Source organism: Protopterus annectens, chromosome 1.part2 (assembly GCF_019279795.1).
Source record: "Protopterus annectens isolate FY-2018-M chromosome 1.part2, PAN1.0, whole genome shotgun sequence".
NCBI classification, from domain to species: domain Eukaryota; kingdom Metazoa; phylum Chordata; order Ceratodontiformes; family Protopteridae; genus Protopterus; species Protopterus annectens.
In genome coordinates, this window is record NC_056727.1 from 1,174,635,935 (window position 1) to 1,174,652,857 (window position 16,923).

At 41.7% G+C, this 16,923-nt stretch overlaps 1 protein-coding gene across 1 annotated transcript in view; it reads left to right on the plus strand.

The window, feature by feature from the left end:
* Positions 1 to 16,923, plus strand: part of PTK7 (protein tyrosine kinase 7 (inactive)) — a 2,009,558-nt gene that overhangs the window by 1,742,308 nt on the left and 250,327 nt on the right. Inside the window, exon 17 of the mRNA XM_044060033.1 lies at positions 12,097 to 12,177. Coding sequence (XP_043915968.1) covers positions 12,097 to 12,177 — 81 coding nt within the window. The remainder of the gene's footprint in view (positions 1 to 12,096; positions 12,178 to 16,923) is intronic.

The following is a 16,923-nucleotide window of genomic DNA, read 5'->3' on the forward strand; positions in this document are numbered from 1 at the left end:
AGTTTAAAAATAGGGTTGAAATAAAAGGACGGGAGATGTAGTTAAGTAACCAGTATTATTTAGAGGGACTGACAAATTAAGTATTGCAGAACAGGGGGACTCTCACAGAAAAAGAGGAGGATCAAATGCGGAATGCTAAGCAGAAAATAAGGGATTACCTTGATAATATACATAAATTTGAAAGATTGCTGTTACTAAATGTTTTTTAGTAACAATAGAGCACAAAAAATTTTAGCACGACTCGGGCAGCAAAGTAGAAAAGTCTGTCACCAAGCTTAGGGAGCCTATAACAAGGTAACAGGATCTTGTAGAGGTATTTGAAATATTTCGGCAATTCTTTGACAGTCTGTATAAAGCAGTGAAATATATGGAAATCAAGAAAAGATGCAAATGGAAATGTTTATCGAATAAATATGCCAAGGTTAGAGCTAGATGAGGCTCAGTTACTAACGGTTAGGATAGGAGGAGATGAGACAGAAATTGTGATGTATAACCAATCTACAGAAAAATCCCCAGGAATGTGGAAGTTTGGAAGCTATGTGGGAAAAAATTGATATTCAAGATCTGGAAGGTTTTGTTTAACAGCATTTTATGAGGAGGAGAAGTGCCAACATCTGGAAAAAAAGCAGTGGTAGCTGTAATACATAAAGAGGGTAAAGATCCATCAGATCCAGCTTCATACAGACCAATTTCAGTACTAAACCATGATTATAAAGTGTTCATGTTTATAATGGCTAAAAGAATGGCAAAAGTAATGCAAAAATTGATGGATATGGATCACTGTGGTTTTGAGGAGGGGAGGCAAACATCTGACATTAACAGAACATTGATGATCCAGAGGGAAGCAGAATGTAAGGAAATTCCATTGTTTGTTGGTGTTGATGCAGAGAAAGCATTTGACAGAGTAAGCTGGGAATTTGAGCAGGGCAATGGAAGCATTTGCATTTCCTCAAAAAAAATATAAGGTTGATTAGGAGGGGGATATATGAGGGATCTGAGGTGAAAATTGAAGTAGGTGGGGTCCTGTCTGATAATTTCTGCTTGAGCAGAGGAACTAGACAGAGGGGAGTCCTTTCCCCGTTGTTGTTTGGGTTATATTTAGAACCATTGGCAAAGAAAATAAGGGACTCTGAAATTCAAGGATATAATTGTTACGGTAGTCAAGAAAAGCTAGCTGTATTTGCAGATGATATTATTTTATACCAGACAAAAATAGAAAGAGAGATTACAGTGTTGTGGAACATTTTGAGACTGTTTCAGATCTTTTTTTCAGATACAGAATTAATTAAGCTAAAACTAAGGCAATAGCAGTAAATTATGTATCCACATATGAATTGGTTCAGAAATATCCATATTTATGTGGACATGATAAAATGAAGTATTTAGTAGTGTGGATTAAAAATTATTCTGGTGTGGGAGCTAAGGGTATGTGGGCAGAAACTAAAGGTAATACAGAAACTGAGAAAAATGGAAGCTTTGTTATATGGATGTGGATAGTAAGATACAAGCAGTTAAAATGTTTAGTCCCATTTGTCTTGTACACCAGTCAAGCATATTTTTATCAACCAGAAGAGAAGTTGTGGATAGCAATTAATAAAGAGCTGAAGGACTTTATCTGGGAGAGAAGACAGCAAGAGTTAAGTGGGGTAAGATGATTCTTCCAGAACAGTGTGGATTTAGGCTTACCTGATTTGAAGGGGTATTTCAGAACTACACAGTTAAGGCTCCTATACGTAGCACAAGCAGAAAACTGTAATTCAAAGTGGAAAGGGATGATGATGAAACAGGGGGAAGCTCAAGAAACTGGGAGAGACTGGGATTTTGGATGTGGGCCTTTAAAGAGAATAACAATAATCATATAATATCTATAAAGTAGCCGAAAGTATCCTAAGAATTAAGCCAACATGGGAATGGAGAAGAGATTCTGCCAATAGGGATGACTGCAATTAGGGATATAGACAGTAAGTAAGAGGGGGCTGGAATGTATTGGAGAAAACTGGTGAAGGAACCAAGGTATTGGGAGCAAATAAGTAGAGGGGGAAAGATGATAGATTGTTAAGACTCTTTAAGATTTTTAGACTGCAGGTTAGAGATTGCCTTCCCTATCAAGGATTGATATCAGAGTATAGTCAGAGAAAGAAATAGGGGGGTCCTAAACAAAAGACCAGCACTGATAAGAGTTTTTAGTAGAATCTAGAACAGAAACTGCCATTAAAAAGAAATAATTTGTAGAGCATATAAATATTGCATGCTAACTATAAGAATCAGTCAGAGGAGGTTAGAAAGAATTTGGAAGGAAAACAAAACAGTCTACGAAACTTCTCTGTGTGGAAAATTTTCAGTCCATATATCTCTAGTTAATAACTGTATATTCAGCTCAGACAGTAGTAGAAGTAGCGAACTTAAACTGGTCTTAAGTAAAAAAAATAAAAAATACATAATTGTGCAGAATTACTAAGTATTCAAAAGTAATCCAAGCAAGGCAAGGCAGTCTGTTTCCAGTCAAAAATCCTTCAAGTACACAGACAAGCGATCCAAGTAAAACAAAAAGAGTAATAGTTTCTTCACAAGCTTTCTAGATATATATATATATATATATATATATATATATATATATATATATATACTTTTTATCAGGGAAGGGAGTGGTTTATTGTGCTGTAAAACAGTGTTATTGGTGGTGGTTGTTCTTTCGGCTTTTCCCAGTTAGGGGTCGCCACAGCGGAACTCCAGTCCGCTAATGATTGGCAGTAGATTTTTATGGTACCGAGGTGCCAGCTCGACGCCCAACATTCAACAAAGGCACGCCCATTCACGCATGTCTTTCGAACGCCACTCGACCGCGGAGAGGACATACAGACTCCACACAGAAGGCACTCCAGCAGAGAATCGAACAGGAGAACCTCTTGCTGTGAGGCGACAACGCTACTGCTGCACCACCGCGGCTTTCCTAATAAATCAACCAATGACATTCAAAAATTAATCAAGTATTGAAGTGACACACAAATATTTAGGTGTGTCTGTGGTAAAACACCTTAACCATTATGCCAACCTCCCACCAAGGTGGTCACTTGTCCTTTTATATAAAACTGTTGTACTATTTGAAATAAAGTTTTGCAAAATTTTTGTGTAAAAGCATATAAAAAAATGTTTGAACAAGCATTGTCAAATATTGTTTACATTTTAAGAAACACTTTATGGATAGTTTTTTTTTCTTTATACCAGGTGGAATGCTCTAAAAAAAGATCTGCCAGTTAAGCTCCAAATATTCTAAATACACTTTGGAAGTGTCAATAAAGCTTTCCTTGTTAACCTTTTCCAAAATCATAAACTGAAACTTATTAAACCCCACATATACCTGAGAATGCCTAGCCAACACATTACTGTTGTCCTTCTTTATTGCTAAAATATGATGTTCATCGTGTTTCACTGTTGCAGTCATTACATTTGGGTTATCCTGCTGGCAGGTGAACCACAGTCAGCCCGAGTTCCAAAGTCTTGGTCCAGCGTCGGTTGCTGTCACTTCTTCCCTGACGTCAGTGTGCCAGGGGTATAAAAGCTGCAACTGACGACATTTTCTTCAGTCTTTCTTGTCGCGTGGTGCCCGAAGCAAAAGCAGTTCGCAAGTGCCAGTCGGCCGACTCCTGAGATTTTCAAAATTGAATTTCAGAACCAAAGTCTTCAATAAAGCTAAGTACCCCATTGGGGAAACTTTTTCTTTCTCCAGACCAATGTCAGTAAAAGCTAATAATTGTATTTCTTGTGGGAAGCAAATACCTCATAAGGACTTTCACTCTTACTGTATTCCTTGCCTAGGCCCTGACCACGACATTACTAGTTGTCGGTTTTGTGCTAGATTCAATAAACGCACTATTAAACGTCGGTTTGATTTTGCTTTGCATCATTTTGGACGAAGATTTAATTATATAATGCCATCGGAATAACTGACGACCGGAATTTATAAAAAACGCAAAGACAAAGAAAAAGACAGTCAACCGAGGTCCAAAACCGACGACGAAGCCTCTTCTAGGCCAGTTGCTGGTTCGCTGGCTCTCAGTGAGGTGCTTTCGCAGCCCCCGATACCCGCTACCTCAGAGCCACAGGCCGTAACCGACAGCCATGTGGAGACACCGAGGCCTGTTGAAACTCAAACTATACCCTCAGATGGGTCCGGAGCCACTGAGCAGGCACCAGCTTCTGAGGGTGTTTTCAGACCTTCACAGCTTACAATTAAGGCTACTACTGCATCAAAGGCAAAGTCAAAAACTCCATTAAAGACAAGAAAACAAGTGCAGCATTCTCCAGAACAGTCATCCATGCCAAAGAAACAGATGCTTAAAATGGCCAAAGACCTTATTACTTTAATCAGGGGCACCCATCCCCCTCCTGACGAAAGGCATAGGCAAGACACTGATTATGATTCCTCTGATCAGGTTTCCATTTCCTCTGATTCTTCATCTGATCAGGGATATTCTCTCCCTCCCTATGAGGACTCTGATGCAGAAGTCAATTCCTTCTGCCTCACCACCTGAGGATTATTCTTTTGGGGAAACCCTGCACACCATGAGGGAGCATTTCCATTGGGAGAGCCAGGATTATTCAGAATCCAAGAAAAGGCTCAGAGATTTCCTTTTATTGCCACAGCACTGGCCCCTGGCTATCCCCCCTGTGCTTGATATTGTAGATGTTTTTTCTGAATCCAGTCTGTCTCCAGATTCTTTACCCCCTGCACCAGTAAAGCCAGACAGGTACTACAGGGTCCCTGACTCTCATAAATGTCTTTACAAAAACTCTGCTGCAGACCCAGAAACAATTTCTCAGGGTCCTAAAGGGGTTAAGGCTTCCACTGCCAAAAATCCTGTCCCCTCAGATAGGGATTCCAGAGCTCTGAACAGATGGGGGAAAAAAGTTTACACTTCTGCTACTTTAGCTGTAAGAGCTTTAAACTGTCAATTTCACATGCTTAAATATCAACAGTACCTCATGTCATTGTTAAAGCAGAAAATGGTTACAAATACAGAAAGTCCTGACAGTAAAGAAATGCAGGATTTATTGCATGCAGTTGAACAAATGGGAAAGCATACTCTGCAATGTGGCTTTGATTCATTAGAGGCTTCTTGTAGAGCCGCAGTTACAGGCTCTGTTATTCGAAGACATGCTTGGTTGAAAGAACAAAGTTTACCTGACCATGTTCAAGTAAAATTATTGGATGCTCCATTACAGCATGATACTTTGGTGTTAAGGCAGAAGAGGTGTTAAAGAAAATGGAGGATAAAGCAAAGTCAATGCAAATGGTGAAAGATGTCTTACAGGTACAACCTCCTAGATTTAGCAGAAACTGGCCTTCAAAAAATTGGTCCTTTCCAGTGTCAGACAGGCCACAAAGAGGCAGATACAGACGCTCAAGAGGCAGATCTCCGCCCCAAGGCTCCTACAGACCTAAACAATGGGGTGCTTCAACCCCCAAAGGAGGAGAAGAAAAATCACAACCTTATAGGAAACAGTCACAGTGACTTCCCTCTGCAAATGCCAAGCTCTTACCTGTTGACAGCACCCCAGGGGGAAAGCTAGCACTTTTTTCAAAAAATTGGCACATGATCACCCAGGACCAATGGGTGCTGAATATTGTTTCTCAGGGTTACAGGTTCCACTTCCACACACTTCCAAAACCAAAAGGTATGCCAGACCTGCCACAAAATCAATGGGCAGAGGCACAAAAACAGATTACTGCTCTTATGGACATGGGAGCTATTCAAAAAGTTCCACAAGAAGAACAGGGACAAGGATTTTACTCAACACTTTTCTTATTACCCAGAAAAGACAAAGCTTGGAGACCAATACTGGACCTGTCAATCCTAAATACTTTCCTGGATGTTCCAAAATTCAAAGTTAACACTGCAACAACTTCTGCCCATGCTGGGCAAGGAGGCTTGGCTTGTTACTTTGGATCTCAAGGAGGCATACCTGCATGTCCCAATCAGACAATCATGCAGAAGATACCTCAGATTCATAGCAGGCTGAATGCATAACCAATTCTCTGCACTGCCCTTTGGCTTATCTACTGCGCCCAGGGTCTTCACAAAATGCCTGGCACCAGTAATTGCATTTTGCAGGCAAAAAGGAATTCAAATATATCCCTACTTGGACGACTGCCTTCTTCAAGCAGAGAGGAAGGACATTCTTCTAAAGCACCTGGCGTTTGTAAAAAGATTGTTAATTTGCCTAGGGTACACAGTAAACGAAAAGAAATCAAAACTAGTGCCCTCTCAAGAGATAATATTCCTGGGTGCAAGCTTAAATACAACTGCCCAGATGGCTTATCTCACACCAGACGAACAAAAGCAACTGACTCATTACTTTCAAATGATGGCAAAAAGACCCAGCTCCCTGCAAGAAAAGTTCTGGCCCTGGGCTTCATGGCATCCTGCATTCTACTAATTCCATATGCAAAACTGCATATGAGGAAACTACAGTGGTTTCTAAAAAGTGTTTGGACTCCGCATTGCCACAGCTTAGAGACAGTCATAACCTTGATTCCCTGCGAACAACAGGAGTTTTGATGGTGGTCCCAGGCCTGTCACCACAACAAGGGACAACCTTTCACCTTACCTACAGCCAGGCAGACAATAACAACGGATGCATCGGATTATGCCTGGGGAGCACATATAGCAGGAAAATGTATTCAGGGCACGTGGTCCAAGGAACAAATGCATCTTCACATCAATCAAAAAGAGATGCTAGCTGTACAGAATGCCCTGACAGCCTTCAAGGACCTAATACATCCAGGACAACTATTAATAAAGACAGACAATACCACAGTTATGTGGTACATAAACAAACAAGGGGGCACACATTACTACCCCCTATGCAGACAGGCCATGACTTTGTGGAACACAGCACTGACCTACCAAGTACATCTGCAAGCACAATTCCTGCCAGGAACAAAAAATACACTGGCAGACGAACTAAGCAGAAGTCTCATGGATCCTCACGAATGGAAGCTAAATCCACAAGTGTTCAGCATGATAAGGAAATGGGGACGCCCAGACATAGATCTTTTTGCCTCCCTCACAATTGCCAAATACAGAACTATTGCACAAGAACTTATCATTCTCAAGCATGGAAAGTGGATGCTCTATCATTCAGCTGGAAAGACCTGACAGTCTATGCCTTCTCTCCGATGCCTCTTATCACCAAGGTGCTACTAAAAGTCAGACAAGAAAGGCCAAGAATGTTCCTGATTTACCAGACTGGCCACGCCAGCACTGGTACCAAATCCTAAAGAGTTTGTCCCAAGGCCCACCTTGGCCTCTACCTCAAATCCCTCATCTTCTGACACAACAAAACAATCAGATTCTACACAGTCAACTCAGAACCTTAAACCTGGCAGCATGGCAGATAATGTAGCCACTCAGACTGCACCTCTCTCTAAAGCTGTTATGGATGTTATTTTGGAAGCCAGGAGGCCCAGCACTAGGAAATCTTATGCAGAAAAATGGAAGAGATTCTGTGCTTGGAACCAGGCACAAGGACTTGAACCACTTGTCCCTAATATTCCTCAGAATTTGAAATACCTAACTGAGATTGTTAGACAAAGGCCTATCCTTTTCATCTATTAAGATCCATGCCTCTGCCATTTCAGCTCATTACAATACGGATCCTCCTATTTTTTCACATCCTCTACTACGACAGTACCTCAGAGGGGCAGAAAATATCAGGCCCCCAAGGAGAGCACCAGTACCTACTTGGGACCTCAATTTTGTTTTAGAAAAACTAACTCTGCCTCCCTTTGAACCAGCCAGCACAGCTGATCTAAAATTCTTGTCATGGAAAACTGCTCTGCTCCTAGCAATAACTTCAGCAAGAAGAGTCTCAAAGTTACAAGCAGTGATGGCTGTGGAACCTTTCCTCATTTTTCATCAGGACAGGGTTTCGCTTAGGACAAACCCAACATTTGTGCCAAAAGTGGTCTCCAATGTGACCTTAAACCAAACCATTAATTTGCCAACTTTCTACCCAAATCCCCAGAATAAAGGGGAAAGACTTCTGCACTCTTTGGATATACACAGGCAGCTATGATTCTACTTGGACAAAACAAAAGCTTTCAGAAAAACTAAGCAACTGTTTGTAGCATATGCTCCAGGATCACAAGGAAAGCCTATTACAAAGCAGATAATCTCCAAATGGATAGGACACTGCATCCGCTTCTGTTATGCACAACATGGCAAATCTGTGCCTAAGGGCATTAGGCCTCATTCTACCAGAGCAGCAGCCACTTCAGCAGCTTTCCTCAGAGGAGTACCAACCAAAGACATTTTAGAAGCTGCAACCTGGAGCTCAGTGCACACTTTCACCAAGCACTACCACTTACTTCTCTACTCTAAATCCAGAGCAGGCTTTGCCACTGCAGTTCTGCAGGGCTTGCTAGCCTCACCAAATCAAATTTAGACCCAGCCACCCATCCTCAGCTTTGGGATTCTACCCAAGTGTAATGACTACAACAGTGAAACACGATGAACAATAGTACAGCTGTGTACCTACCATAAATGTAGATGTTTGAGTGTATTCACTGTTTCAGTCCAGATTACCCACCCACCATCCCCCTTTTCTTTGCTGGGAATTTTCTGTACTTCTCATCTCTATACTATGTGGTGTATTTGCTTGTAGATGAAGGAAATGTTTATAGCAATATATGCATTTTTTTGGCATATTTTTATCTTTACAGCCTTCCTATCTGGGGGCACCTGACATCTGGGGCAAGAAAAACTGAAGAAAATGGCGTTGGTTGCAACTTTTATACCCCTGGCGCACTGACGTCAGGGAAGAAGCGACAGCAACTGATGCCAGACCAAGACTTTGGAACTCTGGCCAACTGCGGGTCGCCTGCCAGCAGGATAACCCAAGTGTAATGACTGCAACAGTGAATACACTCGAACATCTACATTTATGATAGGTACACAACTGTACTTTCTCTAATTCTATCCGCTAACCCACGTGTGGTTTTACCTATAAAAAACTTGCAAGTTGAACATACTGGAACATAAACTAATCCCTCAGTCTGGCATGTAAACCTGTTTTTTGCAATATAAAAATAATTATTGTGCTCAAAATGAAAACTATTCATAGTCAAAATATATCTACATTGTGAACACCCATTACATGGGAAAGTTCCTACATTTTTGTCAACCTCTAACTGCACCCTTACATTTGATGAACTTTCCAAAAATTCTTTCAAATTTCTCTTTTTTCTGTATATAAACTTAGACTTGTCTCCTATAACCTTAGCAAGTTCTTGATTTCCTATTAAAATTTTCCAGTTGCCAATAATGAGTTGTCTTATTTTAGTTCTTTCTGTAATTAAAGGAACGAGAAAGGAACAAATGAAGTCTTTATTGTCTGTAGTCTTTTTAGCATATAAACCTGATTTCAGGATAGGGGGAAACTTGCGTCTTTGTTCTTTTACATTATTGGCAATGGCATGTAATTTTTCAAAAGTGTACCCTCTTTCTAGAAACAGCTTTACAACTTTGTTTCCTCTAAAAAAGATCCCATCATCACTTATCAGATGACTTAATCTGATGATTTGCCCTAGAAAAATATTCAGTTTCATATAAGAAGGGTAAAAACTGTCTTAATGCAAATAATTGTTTGTGAACGTACTCTTCCTAACGATGTTACTAGAAAACTTTTTTCTTGAATGTTTATGCTGACGTCTACATCCAAGAAATTGACTGACTTTCCCATATCACTCAGTACAAAGTTAAGCCATCTCACACTGTCATTAACCTGTTGCAAAAATTCATGTACTGTAGCAATGTCACTGGTCCAAATAAAAAACAAATCATTTATGTATCTTTTGTAGAAACATAAATGATTAAATAACAGAATCTTAGCCAAAAACTCCTGCTCCCACCAACATAGGACCAAAACTGCAAACACTGGAATTCACATCCCTTCCCCCATCAGTGTGACATTCGAGCTGGTCCTGCCCTACTTAGTAGCTGTCATAATATTATAACCTTTATGCACTTTAAATAAAGAATTGGGAAGGGAGACTGGATAAGCAGTTCACAAAGAAACAATGGGAAAATGTGCGTGTCTCACAAATATGCAACAAAATCTATAATATTTAGGATTTTTGCTTGGAAATGTTTACATTGATATTTTTATACGTCAAGTAGATGCAGAGAATTTTTAATAGGGTAGAGAGCAAATGTTGAAGGTGCAACTGGGATAGAAAGAGGTAATTTGTAACATATTTTCTGGGAGTGCGGTGAGTTGATGGATGTTAAGGTTTCCCTGCAGGATGCATTTCCAGAGATGCTGGGTGGGCAGATTGGTGTGACGAGGGAGTTGATTTTTCTGAGCTATGATACAGAATCGGAATTGCCTAGACATGGTAAGACCTTGCTATGTCTAATTATGGTAACTGCCAAAAAGAGCAATTACTAGAAAATGGAAATCAAAATCTAAACCAACTATACTAGGAGTAGTGAATATAGTAACAGAGGTAAAACAACTGGAATTGAGATCTTTAGAAAAGGGTGGAAGCAAACTACAGAGGGAAAAAAAATGGGAATTATGGGAACATTACATGTAGTAGAGGAATGAGGTTTAAAAGAAGGCAGGACTTGAATGAGCTATGTAATGTTTTTAAAAATGATTAAAGTGATGTATAATGTTTGCAGTTCTTGAGTCAGTATGGTTTGTGATGTAAAATGCTTGCAAATAGGATTTTCATATATATAAATGTATCATTGCTTGTGTCATGAGTGATGGTTTAATAAAGATGTTTCTTGTTTAAAAAAAAAAGGCAGGGATTGAATAATTTATGTAATGTTTCTTAGGTTATTTGATGTATAGCAATATATGTGACGTATGTTTGTAAACATGAACTTGCTAATACAGTTTGCTTTTATATAAATGTAAATTTCTCTATATGTCACAAGTGATAATTCAATAAAGGTGCTTTAAAAAAAATAGCCTGCAATGCCAGGTGAACACACTTATTCTGGTAACTTTGGTCAAGTTCACTGGTTCCAGTAAAAGACTTTTTAGGTTTACTTCAGGAGTGTTTTTCATTTTGTTAATACATGGTCTTCTATTTGAGGCAGATGAACTGTGAAATTGAGGCCTTATCTATGTTTTTATTGTAGTTGTAAGTAAAGTATATAAAACTCGGGAATCCTGTCATTTCATTCACTGCACTACTAAAATACCTCAAAAAATGACCAAAGAAAAACTACTGATTTATAAAACGTTTTTTCATTGAAAATGTGGGCAGTTAATACAGCCCACTGAAATAAATAGGAAACGCTAACAAAAAAGGGTAAATGGAATACGAGGGAGTTTGGTTTCTGTGATACATGAATTATCTTGTACTGTAGGATCAGAGAGCTTAGTCTGTGCATTGTGGCTTCACCACATTTAGTGAAGCTTGTTCCCTTGAACTTAAAGTACATGCATCACGTACTGGTCCTTCACCAATATGTACACATGCATATAAACCAAGCTGTCTGAATAGCTGTAGCTATAAGGTCAAAGTGCATGCTGTACAGTTCCTCACCTCTATTTACTTCTACTTCCCACTGCTGTTTCTCTGGTTTACACTGGTATTACTATGTTTTTGTACAGAACACCAGCATCCGTGTAACTCTCCGCCAGAAAAGTGAGTCAGCAAAGATGTTAGTGTCAGTAAGTTGGAAAGTAGTGTGTGCTTGCTCTCTTACTGTTAGTGGTATTATCACTGTTGTATGCATTTTCTTCTCTGTGTGGTTATTGGAAGTTCCATTCCTTATGTAACTGGTTGCAGCTCTCCATTAGATGAAGGAAACTAGTTCAGGCTTGCCCTTATCTTAGAATAATTTGGTATGCATATTGAGGATCTCATATTATGTAAAATTTTCTCTTGGAAGTCTGTAGGCACTGAGTAAGCACAGTGTGTTACAGTGGCAATTGTTTTGCTTGTGAAAAGAAATACTGATCGCTGTTTTTAGCTAGTGGATGTGTTATGACTCGGTGTCAGACTGTTAAAATGACATAGCATTTGTTGTCAACGTCCCCTTAACCTTCTGTTTTACTTCTGTCTGTGTATAGGGAGACCTGAAACAGTTCCTAAGGATTGCCAAGAGCAGAGATGAGAAAATTAAAGCTCCACCAGTCAGCACAAAACAAAAGGTAAGAGTGGAATTATGGGGTTATGGTTGTGGTGATTTAGGGCCCCTATCCATGTAGGTGGCTGTTGTGCCCTGTGGTGTTAAGTAATGGCACGGATAGTATGTTCATACAGTATTTCTTTCCTCTTGGATTCATTCAGAAGCCTCTCGTGTCCAGTCGTACTCATTGTGGGCATGGTAGTGTCGGGCTTTATTCTCGTTACTTTCCTCATGTTGAATAATAGTAAGAGAAGCTGTTCAGTGGTACAGCAAACACAGAAATGGGTCATGTGGACTGAAAACCTTAAATTCAAAAGTCAAGACCTGAGTTACTTTGGTATTTGAGAGGGGCAGGGCATCCTTCAGGGACTCCATCCCTCAACCCTTGCCACTGCTGAAACTGTAACACCCAATAAAACTTGTGATTTTCACACGCACTGTTTTTTTTTTTTTTTTTTCCACTTTTACAGTTGAAACCTTGTGTGTGTGATTAACTGTAGTAGACCACAAGATTATAAAATAATTCATGTTGTATTCCTTATTTTTGATATTCCCATAGATAATCAAATGTTGGCATTCTTCTGTTTGCACTTTGGGTCTAAATGTCCTTCTATTCCAGTGTTGCAGTGTTCTACATATGGGTTTACTCCTCTTGTCTCTCATACGTACAGTCAGTATATAAAAGTTTTCAGTCCCTCTGAGGTGCGTGGGATGTTTGATGTGGCTGAGGAAAACATGGATCATAAAATGGATGTGTGCACACTCCAGCCCTCAGAACGTCTCAGCCACCAGTCGTACGCCAGGTGTTCCTGCTACCGCTGACTTCGGATTCAAAGAATTAAGATAAGTACCCCATTGGGACCCCTTTCAGCCCTATCTTTTACTTATATAGCCTGTTCATGTCATCCAGAAAGGGCAAGTGTAAGTGCAGCCTGCAGATTCCCCACAAGGACGTCCATGATCAGTGTCTTTTTTTGCGTGGGATGGTTGCACGACTACAAGGCCTGCCCCATTTGTCAGCATAGCAGTCGTGTTTCCAATTTAACTAATCATGACATTTTTTTAATTAACTATAACCTATGACCTTAGCAGTGCTGATCACCTGACATGTCATTTATTTAATGTTTTATAGTATTTTACTAGCTGTCTGATGAAGTGACTGGTTAGTTGCAAAAGCGCTTACTTTTTTGTTTAAATAAATTCTTTGGTGTGTGAGAGCTTTTGGTGCAGTTTTTATTCTGTTTTACCCCATTTGTCAGGCGTTTGTACCCAAGACCTTACATAGCTGCTTGCATGCTTTAAACCTTTAGTTGAAAACCAAAGTCTTAGGAAGATTGCATTAGGGATGGAGGGCTCCTCTGACGTTCCTTCGGAACCACCAAAAAAGAAGACCTTATGGCCTAACTCTTCTGTTGGGCCTCTACCATCCGATCCTCAGCCTGTGGCCGACCTCGGCTTGGGATCCAGATCCACCGCAATGGATATAGCGGGTACCTCCACAGATGCAGCACAATCCCATGGTGAGAGCATGTCCTCTGAGGCTTTACTGACGTCGGTCTCTGCCAGGGGGAGCCAGCATTTGCAAAAGGCCTGTTTGATCCCTCTGGTCCTTTGCAGTCTCCAGATTCTAGACCCCTTCAGATGCCTGCTAGGCCCCTTAAAAAGAGAGACAAAAGAAAGCGCATCTCTCCCTCTTCTGAAAGCATACCCGATTGGCAGGCTTTTAGTCAAAGCTTGTTTAATGCTTTTATGGCCTTGCCTTGCAGCCTACCTTTACTGTGAGTGCTGACATATCCCCACCACTCCTGAACCCTAGGCCTCAGACCCTAACATGAGGAAAGAGGAAGACTTTTCTGATTCATCCTCTGAAGAAGCTCTGTCTTACACTTACCAGATTTCTTCCCCAGTGGGGTATGCCCCCCGCCAGAGGAAGAATAAGTCAATCCTATCTCCAAGACGAAGGATCATTTCAAGTGGGAATCTTCTGAAATGACTGAGGTCCAAAAAAGATACTATGACCTCATTCAGATGGATTCCCCAAGCCCAGCTGTTCCACCTATCCTTCCTGCTTTTCTAGATCCCTTCTCCTCAGCATCACTTAATCCAGATTCCCAACCACCTGCTCCACGCAGATCTGACAAACTTTATAAGGTGCCTGACACTGCTAAGCATCTGCTTAAGTGCCCACCTGCTGACCCAGCCACAATCCCTGTCTCTACAGGCAAGGCCTCTAAGCTTTTACCCACTACCACCATTCTCCCTGCTGACAATGACAGCAAAACAATGGAACGTCTTGGTAAGAAGATTTATTACCTCTGCTACCTTGTCCTTCAGGGTGACTAACTACCAGACACACATGGCAAAGTATGCTTTATCCCTCCTGGAATCAGCCACCAAAGAACTGGTGGATATCCCTGACTGCTCTCCTCACTGGCCTCTCTCCTTGCCCTCACTTCCCAGGTTACTAGACATTCTATAAAGTGCAGTTAATGATGTTGGTGAATCTTCAGCCAGGTCAGCAACATCAGCATCTACCTTACATAGATACTCTTGGCTTCACCTCCAACCCCTGCCTGATGATTTTAGGGCAAAGCTTATGGATGCACCCCTGGACAATACAGCATTGTTTGGTTCTAAAGTAGCAGACCTTTTCAAGTCACTGCAACAAAAAGGTAAAGAAATGCAGGACCTTAAACACTTGTTGGTTTTGCCCATACCAAAGTTTCAAAGAAACTATCCAGCTAAAACCCAGTTTATAAGGAAGCACTCTTGTCATCCCGCTCATTGAAGGCCTAGAAAGCCTACAAGGAAACTATCCCCTCCAGCTGGAGCATCTCCCTCCTCTAGCCAGAGACCACCCTTTCAAGACAGGGCATGTAGCCTCTGACTACCTGCTTTCCTTGCCTCCTCCTCCTCCCCCTCCTTCTTTACAAGCCCGCCTCTCTCACTGCCTCCCTGTGTAGACCAGCATCACCTCAGACAAGTGTGTCCGGTCCATCCTCCAGAATGGTAATTTCATGCCTTGGCTCTCCCCTCCAAAATGGAAAGGCACCCCACAGCCACCTACACAACAGTTGCACCTCATGCAACCAATGTTGCAAACTCTGCTGACTCAGGGCACCATTGAATCAGCTCCCTCAGCTGCAAAAGGAAGAAGCTTCTACTCCAATATCATCTTCCTGGTCCCCAGGAAAGACCAACTCTGAAGGACCTATTCTAGACCTCTCCCATCTCAACCTATTCTTAAAGGACCTTACCCAACCCTCTTTCCTCTCCTGTTCCCCCCAGGGGTTCACGGCTATGTTAAATATAAAGGTTGCTTATCTCCACATCCCCATAAAGTCCACTTTCAGGAAATACCTAAGATTCTTGGTGGGCTATCTCATTTGCAGTCATCTGCCTTGCCTTTTGGGCTTTCCACTGCACCCAAAGTCTTCACACAATGTTTGGCCCCAGTGATTGCTTATTGTAGGGCAAAGGGAATACAGATTTTCCCTTAAATGGATGAGTTGTTGATCCAGGCAGGCAGCAAGGAGATGCTCCAGCTTCACATCCACATTGTAGTGTCTCTTCTACAGTCCGTGGGATTTCAGTTAAACTTCCCAAAATCGCATCTCCAGCCAACCCAAGCCATTGTCTTCTTTGGGTGCAGAATACACTCTCAGACCTCATGGAAGCATACCATCCACCCCTAAAGGTGAAAACATTGACAGGACATCTACTTCTGGTCCTTCACTCTACAGATTTGACAGCAAGACAGTGACTCATACTCTTGGTCTACATGGCAGCCACCATCCCCATGCTACCTTTAGCAAGACTGCATATGAGAAAGTTACAGTGGTATCTTTGGTCAGTCTGGACACAGCACTCCCATCCTCTGGAGCACAGGGTGCCCCTTCTCCCTTGCCTGAAAAAGGAAGTACAGTGGTGGTTGGCACAAGTGAACCACAATCCAGGTCTACCCCTCCTACCACCTCTACCTACACAGATCATGCTCTCACAGATGCCTCAGACTTGGGCTGGAGAGCAACTCTGGGCCATCAAAGGGTGCAGGGCTTGTAGCCAAAACCTCACAAACTGGAACACATCAGTGTTCAAAGGATGAGGGCAGTTCTTCTGGCCCTTCAGGCATTTCTGCCTTTCCTCCAGCATGGTCCCTTGAAAATTTACACAGACAACACCACTGTGCTGTGGTATCTCAACAAGCAGGGAGGGACCAATTAATACCTCCTCTGGAGACTAGCCTTTTTGGTATGGGAACTAGCCACCTCACAGGGAATTACTCTGCAGGTAATCTGCATTCACTCTCTCCACAACTCCCAGGCAGACTATCTGAGCAGAACCACTACAAACAACCACGAATGGATGCTTCACAGAAATGTCGTCTTGGATCTGGTCCATAGGTGGGGTACACCTCAAATCAAATAGACCTGTTTGCCTCCTCCATCAACAGGCAGCTTCTTGGCATTTGCACCAGGATACCGGACCCCCAAGCACTGGCAACAGATGCCTTCTCAATCTCCTGGAAGGGGAAATATCTGTATGCTTCCCCCCTTCCTGCTCATTTAGAAGATCCTGCTGAAAATCCATCAGGATACGCCAAAAATCTTGTTGGTGACTCTCTACTGGCCCAGATGGCACTGGTTCCCCCTCTTCTACAGTTGTCCAAGGGCAATCACCACAAGTTACTCCCCAGAGTGGACCTTCTCACACAGCACAAGGGATCCCCTGATTCACCCACAGTGGCAGCTCCTGCACCTCACCCTGT